Source organism: Phascolarctos cinereus, unplaced genomic scaffold (genome assembly GCF_003287225.1).
Source record: "Phascolarctos cinereus isolate Bilbo 61053 unplaced genomic scaffold, phaCin_HiC Scaffold_725;HRSCAF=1366, whole genome shotgun sequence".
In the NCBI taxonomy this organism is placed as follows: domain Eukaryota; kingdom Metazoa; phylum Chordata; class Mammalia; order Diprotodontia; family Phascolarctidae; genus Phascolarctos; species Phascolarctos cinereus.
The window spans coordinates 1,588,471-1,603,516 of NW_027556097.1; the positions used below are offsets into that span (position 1 = coordinate 1,588,471).

The window sequence follows — 15,046 nt, forward strand, 5'->3', positions numbered from 1 at the left end:
AAAGTCTGGAAGTCCTCTATTTTATTGAATATCCATCTCCTCCCCTGAAAGATTATGCTCAATTTTGTTGGGTAGCTGATCCTTGGTTGTAATCCAAGCTCCTTTGCTTTACTGAATATCATATTCCATGCCCTCTGATCTTTTAATGTAGAAGCTGCTAGGTCCTGCATAATCCTGACTGTGGTTCCATGATATTTGAATTGTTTCTTTCTGGCTGCTTGCTGTATTTTCTCCTTGACCTGATAATGCTGGCTACAATATTCCCTAGAGTTTTCAATTTGAGATCGCTTTCAGGAGGTTTTTCAGTGGATTCTTTTGATGACTATTTTACCCTCTTATTTTAGGACCTCAGGGCAGTTTTCCTTGATGATTTCTTGAAAGATGCTATCCAGGCTCTTTTTTTGATCATGGCTTTCAGGTAAACCAATAATTTTTAAAGTATCTCTCCTGGATCTGTTTTCCAGGTCAGTTGTTTTTCCAATGATTTTACATTTTTGTCTATTTTTTTCATTCTTTTGACTTGGTTTGATTCTTGAAGTCTCACTTGAGGCTTTTTTACCTCCTTTTCCATTCAGCCAATTCTAATTTTTAAGGAGTTGTTTTCTTCAATGGATTTTTTTTCCCATTTTGTCAACTGTATTTTTAAAGGAATTGTTTTTTTCTTCTGCCTTTTTTGACTTTTAAAATCCTTCCTGAGCTCTTCCAAGAAGGCTTTTTGGGCTTGAGACCAGTTCATATTCCCTTCTGAGGTTTTGGTGGCGGGTATATTAATAATGTTATCCTCTTCTAAATTTGTGTTTGGATCTCCCCTGTCCCCACAGAAAGACTCTACAGTCAGTCTCCATTTCTGCTTTTTGCTCATGATTGCCTATTTCCTGACTTTTAAAGTTGAGCTCTCTTGCTGAAGCACAGAGGGCACTGTCCCAAGCTTCTTGTGCTGGGGGCCACAGTCGGCAGCTTTATATGCTGTGGCCTCAGGTGCTGGCAGCTAGAGGCTGTAGGGGTCTGGTAGCTTACCCAGTGCTAAACTGAAGCTGGTGGTGGTGGCTGGTGTGTCCCTTGGTGTTGGGTGCTTGACTGCTGCACCCTGGGGCTCAGGATCTCCCACTGGTTTACTGAGGTGGAGTTTGTCTCTGGCTTGCTGGGACACCTCCAGTCTTATACTGGTCCCCTTCAGCCATAGGAAGAGAGACCTTTCCCATTAATCCACCTAGACTCCTGAGCTGAAAGACATTGCACCTTGTCTTTCTGCTGGCTCCACTATTCCAGGATTTTTTTCTGGGGCAATATTCTCTGGTTTTTTCAAGGTCAATAAGGGATAGTGAGAGTGACTTACTGCTTACTCCGACATCTTGGCTCTTGGAAGCCGAAATAGGTGACTTTCAAATGTTCCGTCTGTGGGCTGATAGCTCCAGAAGCAGCCATTGCCACTAGAGACTCAGTCATTCCCAAGGCCTGCTCCTGGTTTTCTGGGGCCAGGGCTGTATAGGCGTGGTCTGCGCCAGACTGTGTTTCTCCAGGTCCTACAGGCCCCTCCTGCTGACCTTCTTTGGTGTCTGTGGGCTAAGAAGTCTGGAAAATGCCACTGTTGCCAGTGATTCAATCCCCAAAGGCCTGCTCAGGGTTTGCTGGGACTCAGTCTGCACCAGCATGGCCTGCGCTGGACTGCATTCCTCTCTGACTTGTGCAACAAACTTTTCCTGTTGACCTTCCTAGTTGTCGTGGGCTGGAAATTTGTTTCACTCTTTTTGTGGGTTCTGCCACTCTAGAATTTGTTCAGAGCCACTTTTTAAAGGTATTTGAAGGGGTTTGGGGGAGAGCTCAGGTGAGTCCCTGTCTTCACTCTCCCATCTTGGCTCCACTCCCAACAGTCCCTGCTCTTAAGGAGCTCACAGTTTATTAGTGAAGACAACATGCAAACAACTGTGTACAAACAAAATATAGACCAGATAATTTGGAGGTTATCTCAAGAGGGAAGGCACTAACATAAAGGGAGACTGGAAAAGGCTTCTTGCAGAAAATAAAGTTTTAATTGGGACTTGAGGCAACACAGGGAAATCAGAAAATGGAAATGAAGAGGGAGAGAATTGAGGGAACAGCAAACAGGCCACTGTCACTGGATCAACAAGTACTTGGAGGAGAGGGAGTAAGATGCAAGAAGACTGGAAAGGGGCTAAATTACAAAGGGCTTTAAAAGCCAAAGAGAGGATTTTCTATTCCATCCTGGAGGTGAAGAGACCAACTGGAGTTTACTGAATGGCAGAGGGAACGGCAAGGTTATATATGCACTTTAGGAAGATCACCTTGACAGCCGAGTGGAGGATGGAATGGAGTGGGGAGAGACCTGAGGCTAGGAGACCAACCAGAAGACTCCTGCAATCATCTAGGCAGGAGGTGGTATAGATGTGCACCAGGCCCATAGCAGCATTACAAGAGAAAAAGGGACTAATACTGGAAGATGTTATGAAGATAGAACTGATAGGATTTGGCAAGAGACTGGACATGAGGCAGAGGTGAAGGTAAGAAGTCAAGGATGGCACCAAGTTTGAGAACCTGGATGAAACTGGTGCCTTTGTCAGTAATAGGGAAGTTAGAAAGATAGAAGCATTCGAAGGGAAAGTTCTGTTTCTAGAAAAAAAGTTTAAGTATACCTTGCTGTTGTTCAGTAGTGTAGGACTCCTTGTGACCTGATTTAGGGTTTTCATGGCAAAGATACTAGAGCGATTTGCCATTTCCTTCTCCCGCTCATTTTAGAGATGAGAAAACTGAAGCAAATAGGGTTAAGTGACTGCTCCAAGGTCACACATTTATAGTAAACGCCTGAGGACAGATTTTAACTCAGATCTTCCTGACTCTAGGCCTGGCACTGTATCAACTTTGCCCACCCAACTGCCCACTTAAATAAACTAATATTTGTTAAATTGGAGGAGAGGGCATCCAAACATATGGGACATGGAATCAAGGAAAGGTAATTAAAAATGAATATACAAGAATAATACAAGACTGCAGGAATATTTTTATTAGCACTAAATCTCTAAATGAGCTGAGGCTGGTGATGAATATTAAATTCAACAAAATTTTAATATTTTAGCTATATTATCAACAAAAAAGATAAAAAAGATTGTCTAGAATGGATAGAATATACAAATGAGAAAAATGAGAAGAGATAATTCTTATAGAAAAGATAAAGCAAAAATTGCTTGTAAGGGAGCTTGTATGTGACTCATAAGTGAGCTTAGCACAGAGGCAACATTTGATAATGTTCCAATGTAAAGGGAACACTTAAAAAGGAAGAGATAAGATATTAGATAATGACCAGTGGGAATAGAATGATGTATGGTTCTTGCTGAGCCTGTAACTCTTCTATGAAAATTAATCCCCAAGAACTTCTAAAATAATATAGTTTATTTTGTACTAAGAGGCAATGTGGCATAATGGATAGAGAGCTGGCCTTCCGAATCACAGAAGACTAGTATCAGAGTCCCTTCTCTGATACATATATACTGGCTGCCTGACCACAAGCAAGTCATTTACAAACTCAGTGCTGCAAGAAACACTCTAAGACTAAGTTTTAGACAAGCCTCTGTGTATATGAGTGGAGGGTTAGTTGTTTAAATCATTGTTTAAACCACTAGTAAACCATTAGCTGTATAAAAATTGTCATGTCAAAGTCAAATAGAAATGGATTCCTACAGCTGCACGACTCAGAAAACCAAAAATTAACATTATTTATATTGTAATATGGGGCAACTAGATACTGCAGTGGATAGAACACCCTCCCTGGAATCAGGAAAACCTGATTTCAAATATGGCCTTAGACACTTACTAGCTGTGTGACCCTGGACCAGTCACTTAACTCTGTTTCCCTCAGTTCCTCATTTCTAAAATAAGCTGGAGAAAGAAATGACAAATCACTCCAGTATCTTTGCCAAAAAACTCCAAATGGGGTCACAGAGTCCAACACAATTAAGCAACAACAAAATGTTGTAGTACATATTGCTGTTAGCCTAGCCCAAACACTGCTTATACTTACCTGTATATGAGCTCCAATTGGGAGTGATTTCAACTTCAAAAAGAAAATTCCTATGATTCTGGTGACTTCCTAATAAGCCACCAGATTCACTGGTAAATTTTCCAGTAAGAAGACTGATGGAGAGATGGACAGATAGATAGAACAACAGATGAGCATTTATCAAGTGCTTCATATGTGCCAGGTACTATACTAAGCCCTGAAGACAGAAATTATAAGCAAGACAACCACTGGCCTCAAACACCTTTACAATGCAGTGAGGAAAGCAAAACATAAAGGAATGCAAAGGCCCAGGGTCGTCTGGAAAGGCAGAAGGTATTCTCACAGGAGCACGGTGAAAAGACTACAAGGCAGGGTCATGGAGGCCTTGGCTAGATAAGGTTCACCTATCAGAGCCAGATTCACCAAAATCTCCTGATGGCTTAGTGCAGTGATCATAGCAGATATCTGAAACCAGACTTCTAGGAAACTGGGACAATGTCACCAAAAGGGGCAAAGGCCCAGGCCACCACCTCCACATCCTCCGGACTACACATCTGAGTCTCCTCCTCTATTTGATTTGGCCTTGTCTAGCCAGGGCCAAGGTCTCCATGGCACTCCCAGAACCTCTTTACCATGCCCTATGAAGACACCTTCTCCCTTTCCAGACACTTCCCACCCCCTAGCATTCCTTCATGTTTTTCTTCCCCCATTATAAAGTAAGCTCCCTATGGCCAAAACTGTCTAGTTTGCTTGTATTTCTATCCTCAGGAATCAGCACAGGGGAAGCACTTGTTAACCTTCATCTTCTGACCTATGTTTTTCAATCTCTCTATCCATGGAAATCTTACCAGGTTATATTTTACAAAAGGTCACTAGCTTTTCTCAGATTGGGATATGCATGGCAAGAGAATAGGAGATTGGATGAATTCTTTAATCTACCTTATAATTCAAGAATTATTCCAAGTGGAGTTACTAAAACACATAGGCCACACATTCAACCTTGAATGATGGAAGCAATATGTTCTGCAATGAGAGGCTCAGGCGTTACTTTACCTTAAATCTCTGAGGCTGGTGAAACTGGATGGTTGCCCTTTTCTGATCAAAATCTTTTCTCAGTTGGAGGTAGCGTACTTTGCTACCCTTATTTAACACTTTCTTCTGCCCATTCACACACCGGCACACATTTATATCTCTTCCATAGTACATCCCCAGTCTGCACAGATTCTTCAAATCTGTTAACTGGAAAAGGGACTGAAAGTAAGCAGCCAGTGAAGGATCATCTCTCTGAATTAGAAGGGGCTTCTGCTCCCAGTATTCCTTGAAAAAAGTCTCTGTCTTGATGGGTGAGATTAAGCTCTCAAAGAGAGCATCAGGGCTGTCAAAGTTCAAAGGTAAAGCAGGATCAACTGCTTCCACTTTTACTCGCTTACAAGGACTGGGCCCTCCTTCCATGGCCACATCTGCATTTGTCCCATTCCTAAACATGGTCCTGTTTCAGAAATAAAAAGCCAAGCCATGAATCAAGCAATATTCAATTCAATAAAGTGTCATTTATGAAGTATTTTGTCTATATCTTAGGGACACAAAACCAATATCAAAACAGTTTTTGCTCTCAAGGAGATGAGGAAAAGCTTTCATTTTATTTTTCTATGCCTGTCCTGCCCTCCCAATTCCCAAAAATCCATATATAATCATTTACACTACATGCCAAGCAGATTTGTTTTTAAACAGGACAGCACAGTACTCTCAACCCTAGGAAACAAAACTATATTCTTTAAAAAATCCATTTTAATCTAATGTCAAATAGTCCATAAATCAAGCTGAATACCCTTCTTCCTAAGAGGTCTAATTATCTTGTTCTTGGGCCAAACTGAGTTCTTATAATTCTCATTCCCCTCCTCATGCCTAGAAAACTGTAGTGAGAAATCAGGAAGTAGGAAACAAAAACAGAAAATACAAAACATATGTGCACAAAAAACCTTTTCCCATGGGAGAAAGGGCGTTGGGCAAGTTGGGAGTAAATTTCTACAAAGATCCACTAAACATGGGTATCAATCAATTAAAAGACATTTAATAAGTACCAGGCATTTATGTGCAGGTATTCTGCTAAGCACTGAGCATATACAAAGGGAGGCAAAAAGTCCCTACCTTCAAGGAGCTCATAATCTAATGAGTATTAAGTACTGGCTCCAGTAAACTCCAGGAGATTTTACCTTGGTCTCTAAAACCTAAGCCCAGATTCCCCAGCTTAATTTAAATCAGAGTGACTCAAATTTTCTGACCCATAGAAACTAAGCCAATGGCATTCTGAGACTAAGGAATTCTCTCGTAGAGTAAACCCTACAGAACTAAAGAACTACAAATATTGGGTCAGAAACTGCCTCTTCCATCAAAGAGCTCTTCAGAAGGAGTTTGGCATAAGCATAACCCTTCAGTTAAGGTTCAACAAATTGGGGGGGGGCGGGGTGTTAGCAGAGGGGAAGGAAGGATAGATTTTAGAAATACTACAAGAGCCTGGTGACATGAGCTCAAAAGTCCAGGAACAAGTAAGGTGTGAAATTTGAGAGTCAGATTTGGAGCGAACCAGAATGGGAGCCTGGTCCTGTCTCTCCTAAGAAAGGTCAGGTAGCCAGTATCACAGCAGCTGGAAAGGTATGGAGGTATGTAGGCCAGAGTGACAAGGGATGGAAAAGAAGTGGTTGACACCCATTACCCTGGTACTCACCCAAGCTCTTAAAATAACTGTACAACTGCTACTTAACTCCTCTCAACAGCCAATGTGTGCCTCTTGAAGGAGTATCTCTTAAGGTCCTCCTTTAAGTGTTATGACAATATACATTCCTGTCACCGCTACTATGATTCCCACATTGCAATATATGGATGAAATGCATAATAATTATTCATATATCTATAGGTTTTCAAAGGGTTTACCTTACAAGAACGCCGTAAAGTGGGAAATACACCTATTATTTCCCCCATTTTACAGATGAGGAAACTAAGGTCAAGAAAAGTGATTTGCCCAAAGTCATACTACACATTACATGGAAGAACTGGGATTCAGACCAAGGCCTTCTGCCTCAAAATCTAATGTGCTTTCCACCTCACTGTTTTGTCCCAAAGAAGGCAAAAGATAAAGACAAGGGACTTGAGATAGAAGACAGTGTGACTTAAACTACTTCCCTGTAATCCTTAAAAATAAGGCAATAAACCAACACTTTTCACAACAATACTGCTGTCTATAAATGTCATCCAGGCTTTCTTTAAGGGGGCAGAATAGGTGAAGATAACTGAGAAATATGCACATTTCATTGTTTTTCTAACAGTGCAAAAATGATTTTAAAGAGTCATTTATCCTATTCTCAACCTGGTCCCTGGTTTAAGTGCATGAATTAGCAAGACAACTGGTTAGGATAAGCACTGCAGATCTTTCCACCAGGGGATCAAACCTTGGTCCTTTTCTCATTAGGGCCATCTAACTATAATTACCTCACCTCCACAGGAGCTCCCAATTACCAGGATCAAATCCTCTTCACATTCAAAAACCTTCATAACCTGGTCCCTGTCAATCTAGCTACTTTCTGTCTACCTTAACACCCTCCAAGTACTCCAGGAACTAGTGACATTGGTCTCCTTGCTGCTTCTCTCACTGGACACTCCATTTCCCAACTCCATGCATTTCCACTGGCTCACCCCCAAACCTTAAATTCTCTCTCTTCATCTCCATCTCCTAGTCTCTCTGGCTTTAGGTACCAGTTAAAATTTTCTGCAAGAACCTTTTCACAATCCCTCATAATGACAGTGCCTTCCCTCTGCTCCTGTCTAAATCTTGTTTTTACATAGTTATTTGTTTGTTGTTTCTCCCATTAAATCATGAGCTCTTTTAGATAAGCAAGTTTTGTTTTCCCCTTTCTATTTCTATTAGCATAGTGCATGGCATATGACTGTTGACTAACTGACCACTGTCTTGTGCTTTCAACACAAGAGTTACAAACTGCTTTCTCCCAATCCCACTCTTCCCAAAGTAGGTGGTTACTGGGTGAATTATTCTAGCAGGTATTCAAAAAAAGATATGACTCAAAATGCCTTCCCCATTACCTGTCTTCCTTCTCTTTTGCCCCTTCTAGTCCTGTCTTTCACCAGTTACAATCTCAGCTGATACCACTTTAAACATCCTTTTCTCAAATACTGTCCTTGTTGAGTCATTTCAGTCATGTCTGACTCAGGGACCCCATTTGGGGGTTTTCTTGGCAAGTGTACTTGAGCGGTTTGCCATTTCTTCCAGCTCATTTTTACAGATGAGCAGCTGAGGCAAACAAGGTTAAGTGTCACACAGCTACTAAAGTGGCTGAGGCCACATTTGAATTCATGAAGATGAGTCTTCCTGATTCCAAGCCCAGGGCTCTAACCACCTGTGCCACCTGGCCGCCCTTTAACTGACTTCATCCTTTCTTCTCCAACTCTTACCCAAATATATCATAGAAAATCTCTTCTCCCACTCCCCTTATTACACTTGTGATCCAGAAAAACTTAATAAGAATGAATGACACACTTGTATCAAGAAAAAAAATCCATTTGATAAATTTTACAGCTCAAAGAACTAGCGCTATCAATTTCTGAACCAACAATAAAATTTTTTTCTCAAGCACTACCATTCAGCATTAAATAAGAAACTACTGCATTTCACTCATTCTTAATTATTACTCCCCTACTAAGCACGCTATTTGGATTCCAACATGGAATGGAAGTGATTCTGGGTTCTCAAAATGATCACTGATTTCTCAGCAAAACGTGAAGTGGCGGGCTCCAGCATGCTGGAAAGATTCTAAATATGAGATTAACTGCTATGTGTTTCTCATCTGAGGTCCAACCTATGTAGATTTGGAAATAATATTGGTAAACCATTTGGCACAGTACTTACATGTACATATTAGTGAATAAATGCTTATTTCCTTCCCGTCCCCCCCATCACCAAGATGGCATAGTGAACAGATTCCTAGATTTTGAGTCAGTAAGACTTTAGATCAAACTGTGTCTCAGATACTACCTTGTAACCCTGGGCAAGTAAGCTTGTCTGAGACTCAGTTTCTTGATCTATAAAATGGGGATAGTAATAGCATTCACTTCATGGATGGACTCCAAAGTCACTTCCAGTTTGAGATTTGGGAGCCTAAGGGGTTTTTTGAGGCTCAAATGAGAAAATAAAGTGCTCTATCAGCAATTCTTGGCAACTAGGTGGCTCAGTGGATGGAGTGTTAGGCCTAGAGTTAAGAAGACTCACCTTCCTGAGTTCAAGTCTGGCCTCAGACACTTAGTAGCTGTGTGACCCTGGGCAAGTCACTTAACCCTGTTTGCTGCAATTTCCTTATCTGAAAAATGAGCTGGAGAAGGAAATGGCAAACCACTCCAGTATCTTTGCCAAGAAAACCCCAAATGGGGTCACAAAGAGTCAAACTCGACTGAAAACTGACTCAACAACAACATCAGGGGTTCTTAACTTTTTTTTTTAATCTTATGAGAATACTTTTTTTTAACATGCATTAAATAAAATTGGAGGTTCCTAATCTTATCTATCTTCTCAGAATATTATTTTTAAAACATAAAATAAAATGCATAGGATAACAAAGTAAAGAAATTACACAGAAATGCTTATTAAAACATTTTCAAAAAACAAGTTTACAGACTCCAGGTTAAGAACCTCTAGTTGGTTATAATTAGCAGCTACTAGTATCACCAGAAGACTAGACCAATAAATGATGAATTTTTTGCTATCAGTGGAACTTAGACTACTAAATGCATTTTCTCCATGCCATCTGGTGAAAGGACTGCTGATCTAATACAATCTCCTCATTTTACTGATGAGGAAACAGATCCAGAGGGATTTGGGGATATGGCCCAAGATCACAAAAGCAGTGACAGAATCTAGTCTCTTTGATTCCAAATCCAGCACTTTCCCAGGCACCTATCATATATTTTTTTTAAACAGAGAGGTTAATTACCGGTGAGAAATGAATTTGTAATTTTCATATTAATCGATATGATATGTGTAATGAATTTACTAATAATTTAATTTTCTCAAAAGCTGCCTTTTCCAGCTTGTGAGTCAGACTCGAAAAGCAGCTTGAATTGATCAATCAAACCTTGATAAGGCTCACAATCACTGGTATTCTTCGGCCTTCCTACCTGAAAGTGAATCGAATCAAAGACTGTAGAACCTGTTCCCATCACAAAACTCTGGTTCTGTACTTTAGGGGAGGTGGTTACAACCATCAAAGACTTGTTGCACTGCTGAACTTCTGGATTTGTTGTGGAAAACAACTAAAAGAGTGTAATCCACCTTTCCGCTGCACCCCCCCCCCCCCGCAACTTTTAATTGAAGTATATAACCGGTGCTGTTTACTTCAGCAAAGAGAACATTCCCCTCTCTGAAACTGATTAATTAAACTACTTGATTACTGATCTGCTTTGCCCAGCTCCAAACATTCTCAGGTTAGAGACTGGCTTAGTAAAAATCCTGTTGAGGCTGGCAGTGCAACAGTATCATTTTTCCCTTACTGCAACTATAAAGCATTTGTTGCTTTGTGAGATAAACAGACTTTGGTAGCCTGGCCTAGAAGCCTCATAACTAATTGTTTCCATGGGAAAATGTATTTCAAGTACCAACAACCAATTGACAAGCAAAAAATTTTAGAGCAAACAACCTATTTGTAAATTAGGATTTGGAGATAAATTTTAGTTAAATGAAACCAACATAGTATATCCTGGAAAGAGTTCTGGATTTGAAGACCTGGTTTTAAACATGAGTCTTTTACTTGTCTTGGGCCTAATGTTATCTCATCTACAAAATAGTGGTGGGGAGTGGGAATGGATTAGAGAGCTCAAAATCCTCTCTCAAATTTCAACCTTCTCTATCATTCAGGTAAGTGCCACAGGTTTGACTTTTGAATTTTGCTCCTGAATGACAAAAAATAACCCAGTTATCTCAAGGACTACAGTTGTGTTTGGTGGATAATAATTTTTTTTTCTAATATGCACAGCAATGCTACACTTCACAATATATAAACATCTACATGGAGGGACAGGGGTTTAAAAAAAAGTTCTGCAATCCTGATTCTGGAAATCAACACTTTTTTGAAAACACTAACTCTTTATCTGTTCAAGACTAGTGCATCTGCAATTTTCAATCATGCATCATCAGAGAATAAATGACTTTAGCAAGATCAGACCTCGTTAGTGATGGAGGAAAAGGTGCAGATGTCAGTTGAGTCAATGAAGAAGAAAGGGAGTGCTATTCCCAACTAATTCAGAATTTTAAAAAGTTCTCCCTTCTCTCTCCACACCTACACACAAGCCAACTTCTGGGGCCCAAAGCTAAAGGTTTTCTAAAAAGAAATGTTAATTTTTACACCCACACCTCTTTTATCCCTAAGAATACAGTAAATTTAAAATGTTCTTTTTCTCAAAAGGCAACATCTGCAATAACTACCAGAAATCAAGTGCTTAAAAATGTCTCAAAAAACAAACCCAAAACGAAGCCACCTTTGAAAAATTTTGCAGTCCGTCAACTATTAAAACAAACCCAAAAAAATCACAAAAACTTTCCTCAGAGTGTGTGTGTGTGTGTGTGTGTGTGTGTGTGCGCGCGCGCGCTGCCATCAGCATATTGCTTCCATATTGCTCTCGAGTGCAATCAACTGAGGCTTCAATTAGCAGTATACAATCTACTGGGCAATACAGTTTGATACAATTTTCATCTTGATGGTAGATGCCACAAAAACACAGAGCACCCTCACTGCAGTTATAGTGTTAAAAAAGAGGAAATCAGAACTCTGAAAGCTATTTTCATTAGAATGTATTTAAAAATAAAAAATATTAGGAAGATCACAATTCAACCAAAAAATTAAAAAGACCCAAAATGTAAATGCAAATGTTAAATTGTTAGACTAAACCACTGCGGAGTACAAAAAACCCTATAATGAAAATTAGTGTGTATGCCTATACTTTTGCCAGCAAATGCTAGAGATATTTACTCAGGTCCTCCCCTCTGCCATAACAAGATCAAGACAGAACTTTGAATGGACCTTTCTTACAAGTCCTAAACTGATAAGAAGTGGTGCTCTAAGCTACCTGTGTCAATCATGGGTCTAACAAACAAAGGCTACAAGCTACAGACACAGATGGGCAGGTTTTGGCAATTTACTAAAAAAGCTAGCATGCTCCCCAAGCTTTACTGGTTCAAATTTCAAACTTCAGGATCCAAAATACGTAAGCCACTTGTGCTATCTACTTTAGCATGTGTGTTGCTTTTAATACAATTTTAAGGGGGAAAAAAAACCACCAGTGGCCCTACAAGTTAACAGGGTAAGAAAACCACAAATTGTCTCATCAGGGCCTAGTCTAATGCCAGCTTTCAAAAGCAACAGGAAGAATGACCTGCTTGACCTATAAACTAGGTCTCTTCAAAATTCACTGGTTGGGTAATCTTTTCACCCCACCCAACCACAATGCTCCCATTTCAGGGAGGGCCTGGGTTCAGATTCTAACCATGTCACTTACGGAGTGACTTAGTCAAGTAATTTTTCTGGGCCTCAACTTCATTTGCACTCTGACAAGACTGGACTGAATGACCTTTGAGACCCCTTCTAGTTCTAAAAGATCCTCTACCTCAAAACAACGTGTCAGAAAGTAAGAAAAGTTTCATTTGGCAAAATGCTCAAACATCAACTACTGTTATTAAAGCATGAACGCAAGCTAACACAGAACAGGTCCTCAGCATTTATCAGAAAGGCTCACACCTTGTGGCACTAGCCCCAGGAATTTCCAATCTAATGAGATGTAAATCACCTTTCAGGGCTGGGAAACCCTTTAAGCCTGAAACACCTCAATGCTGCTTCTGACCAAAGGACGGGTACTTAGTCCTAGGCAAATACAATCTGCCCAAACCCAAACACTTTCCCAAATTGAAAACCAGCAGACTAAGCCTCAAGAGTCGTGAAGGGTTGCAATTACAAGCGGGGACAGCAAGACGTGGCCAATTTATTTCGGGAAGCGCCCGCCCCTCCGTCCCCGGTGGCCAGCCAGATTTCCAAACTTTCCCCTCATTCACTCCAAGTTCTCGGGATGTCAGGCAAAATGTATACCACACACGATACACTCTCCCTTGTTTTCCAAGACAACCCCACGGCCTGGGGTTTATTAAAAAGTCGTACTTTGGCAACATTCCCCCACCGACAGAACCCCACCCCCCATCATCAAAGTGGAGCCCCATGGTCAGCGCTGCTCAAGGGTCATCATGGACGCTCTACAGCCAAGCCCCCCAACAATGTGGCCAGGCCCGGGGTACTCAGGCTGACAAGCAGGCGCCTCCCCTCTCCCCCAGCTGCTGCTGCTGGGAACTAGAGAGGGGCTCCGAAAGGCGGGGCACCCCGTGAAGCCTGTGGCGCCAGCCCCCACTTACCCGGCGGGGCCTGTTGCATGTGCCCCAGAACAGCACGTGTGGAAGGAAGAAGCAGCGGAAGCGGCAGCCGGCTCAGGGCGGGGACAGCGTGGCCACGCTGGAGGTTGGCTTGCTGCGGCTGGGGGCGGAGGCGGCCCAGCTGGGGCGTGGGGTCCGCAGCCGGGGGCTTCTGGCTGCGTTGTCGGTAGTGCTGAGGGCCTGGGGGTCCTCCGGGCTGATTTTCTGTTATCTGCGGAGATCTGAACCAGGCAGCTTGGTCTCGTTTTGGGGGGCCGGTGGGGAGAATCGACATGCCCGGCGCTGGGCATAGGAGTCGGAGCAAAAACTACCCTTGTCTCCCTCCCCCACCTCCATTAGAACGTAAGCTCACTGCGAATAGGTATTTTTATACATACACGTGTCCACACATATATAGTCCAAATTTTATATATACGCCTGTGTTGTATTATATATAAAATTTATACACACGTACATATACACACACACAACACACACACCCCTGCACTTGTTTCCCTCCCCTACCTTGATGAGAATATAAGCTAACGGCAAGTAGGAAACATACATGCATGCATACATACATACATACATAATTCCTATTATATGTGTATATATAATTTCCCAAAAATTAAATTTATGCACACTGTATGTATGTGTGTATGTATACACACTTGCACCTCTCTTCCCCACCTCCATAAGAATGTAAGCTCACTTCGAGTAGAGATTGTTTCCTTCTTGGTATTTGTATGTGTATGCATGTATGTGTGTATATCTATCTACATGTAAGCAGCATAAATAGAAAGTGAATAAATACAAAAATATACAAATTTCAGTACAAAGGAGGGGAGGGGCAATTGGGAAAGGCTTCATGCCGAGGAGTGGATCTGAGCCGAATACAGCATTAAATTAGGAAGAGACTCTGAGGCTATAAGAAGTGTGGGCATTTAGAAAGAATAAGTGAGACTATACAACTTACAACAGGCTGTGTGCATCAGCAGAATGCCTTTGGCTTTGGGAAACTAAAGATTAGAAACTTAGACGAGACTAGAGAAGGGACTTTAAAGATGAGGTATTCTAATGCTTTCATTTTACAGATGAGGTAACTTGAACCAAATAACTTGCCCCAGGTCTTACAACTAGTTAAGTTTTCTATTTTATGCCCTTTTCTAAAGGATAGCTTGTGTAGGCACTTTGAAAACCACAAATTAACATTATCCATAGGTTTTATTGTGTATATAACACATAACTATTGTGTATATATGAATATAGGGCAGCTAGAGTGCTGAGCCTAGAGTCAGGCTCTTCCTTTCTTCTCTTCCTGAATTCAAATCTGGCCTCAGACACTTAGTATCTGTGTGATTCTGAGCAAGTCACTGAATTTTATTTATCTCAGTTTCCTCATCAGTAAAATGAACTGGAGAAGGAAATGGCAAATCACTTTACTATCTTTGCCAAGAAAACCCTAAATGGAGTCATGGAGAGTTGGATGTGACTGAAAAATGACAGCAACAAAATATACATAAACACACACACATACTTTTGGGATCCTATGAAATCGTGTTTCTTAGATATCTGGGAGAGGG

The 15,046-nt window shown here is 41.1% G+C and overlaps 1 protein-coding gene across 1 annotated transcript in view; it reads right to left on the reverse strand.

The window, feature by feature from the left end:
* The window catches only part of RIOX2 (ribosomal oxygenase 2), a 61,450-nt gene extending 47,674 nt beyond the window's left edge, over positions 1-13,776 (reverse strand). Inside the window, exons 1-2 of the mRNA XM_020977951.2 lie at positions 13,467-13,776; positions 5,066-5,501 (exon numbers count right to left, since the gene is read on the reverse strand). Of these exons, the coding sequence (XP_020833610.1) occupies positions 5,066-5,501; positions 13,467-13,774 (744 nt within the window). The 5' untranslated portion in view covers positions 13,775-13,776. The remainder of the gene's footprint in view (positions 1-5,065; positions 5,502-13,466) is intronic.
* Between the last annotated feature and the right edge of the window lie 1,270 nt (positions 13,777-15,046).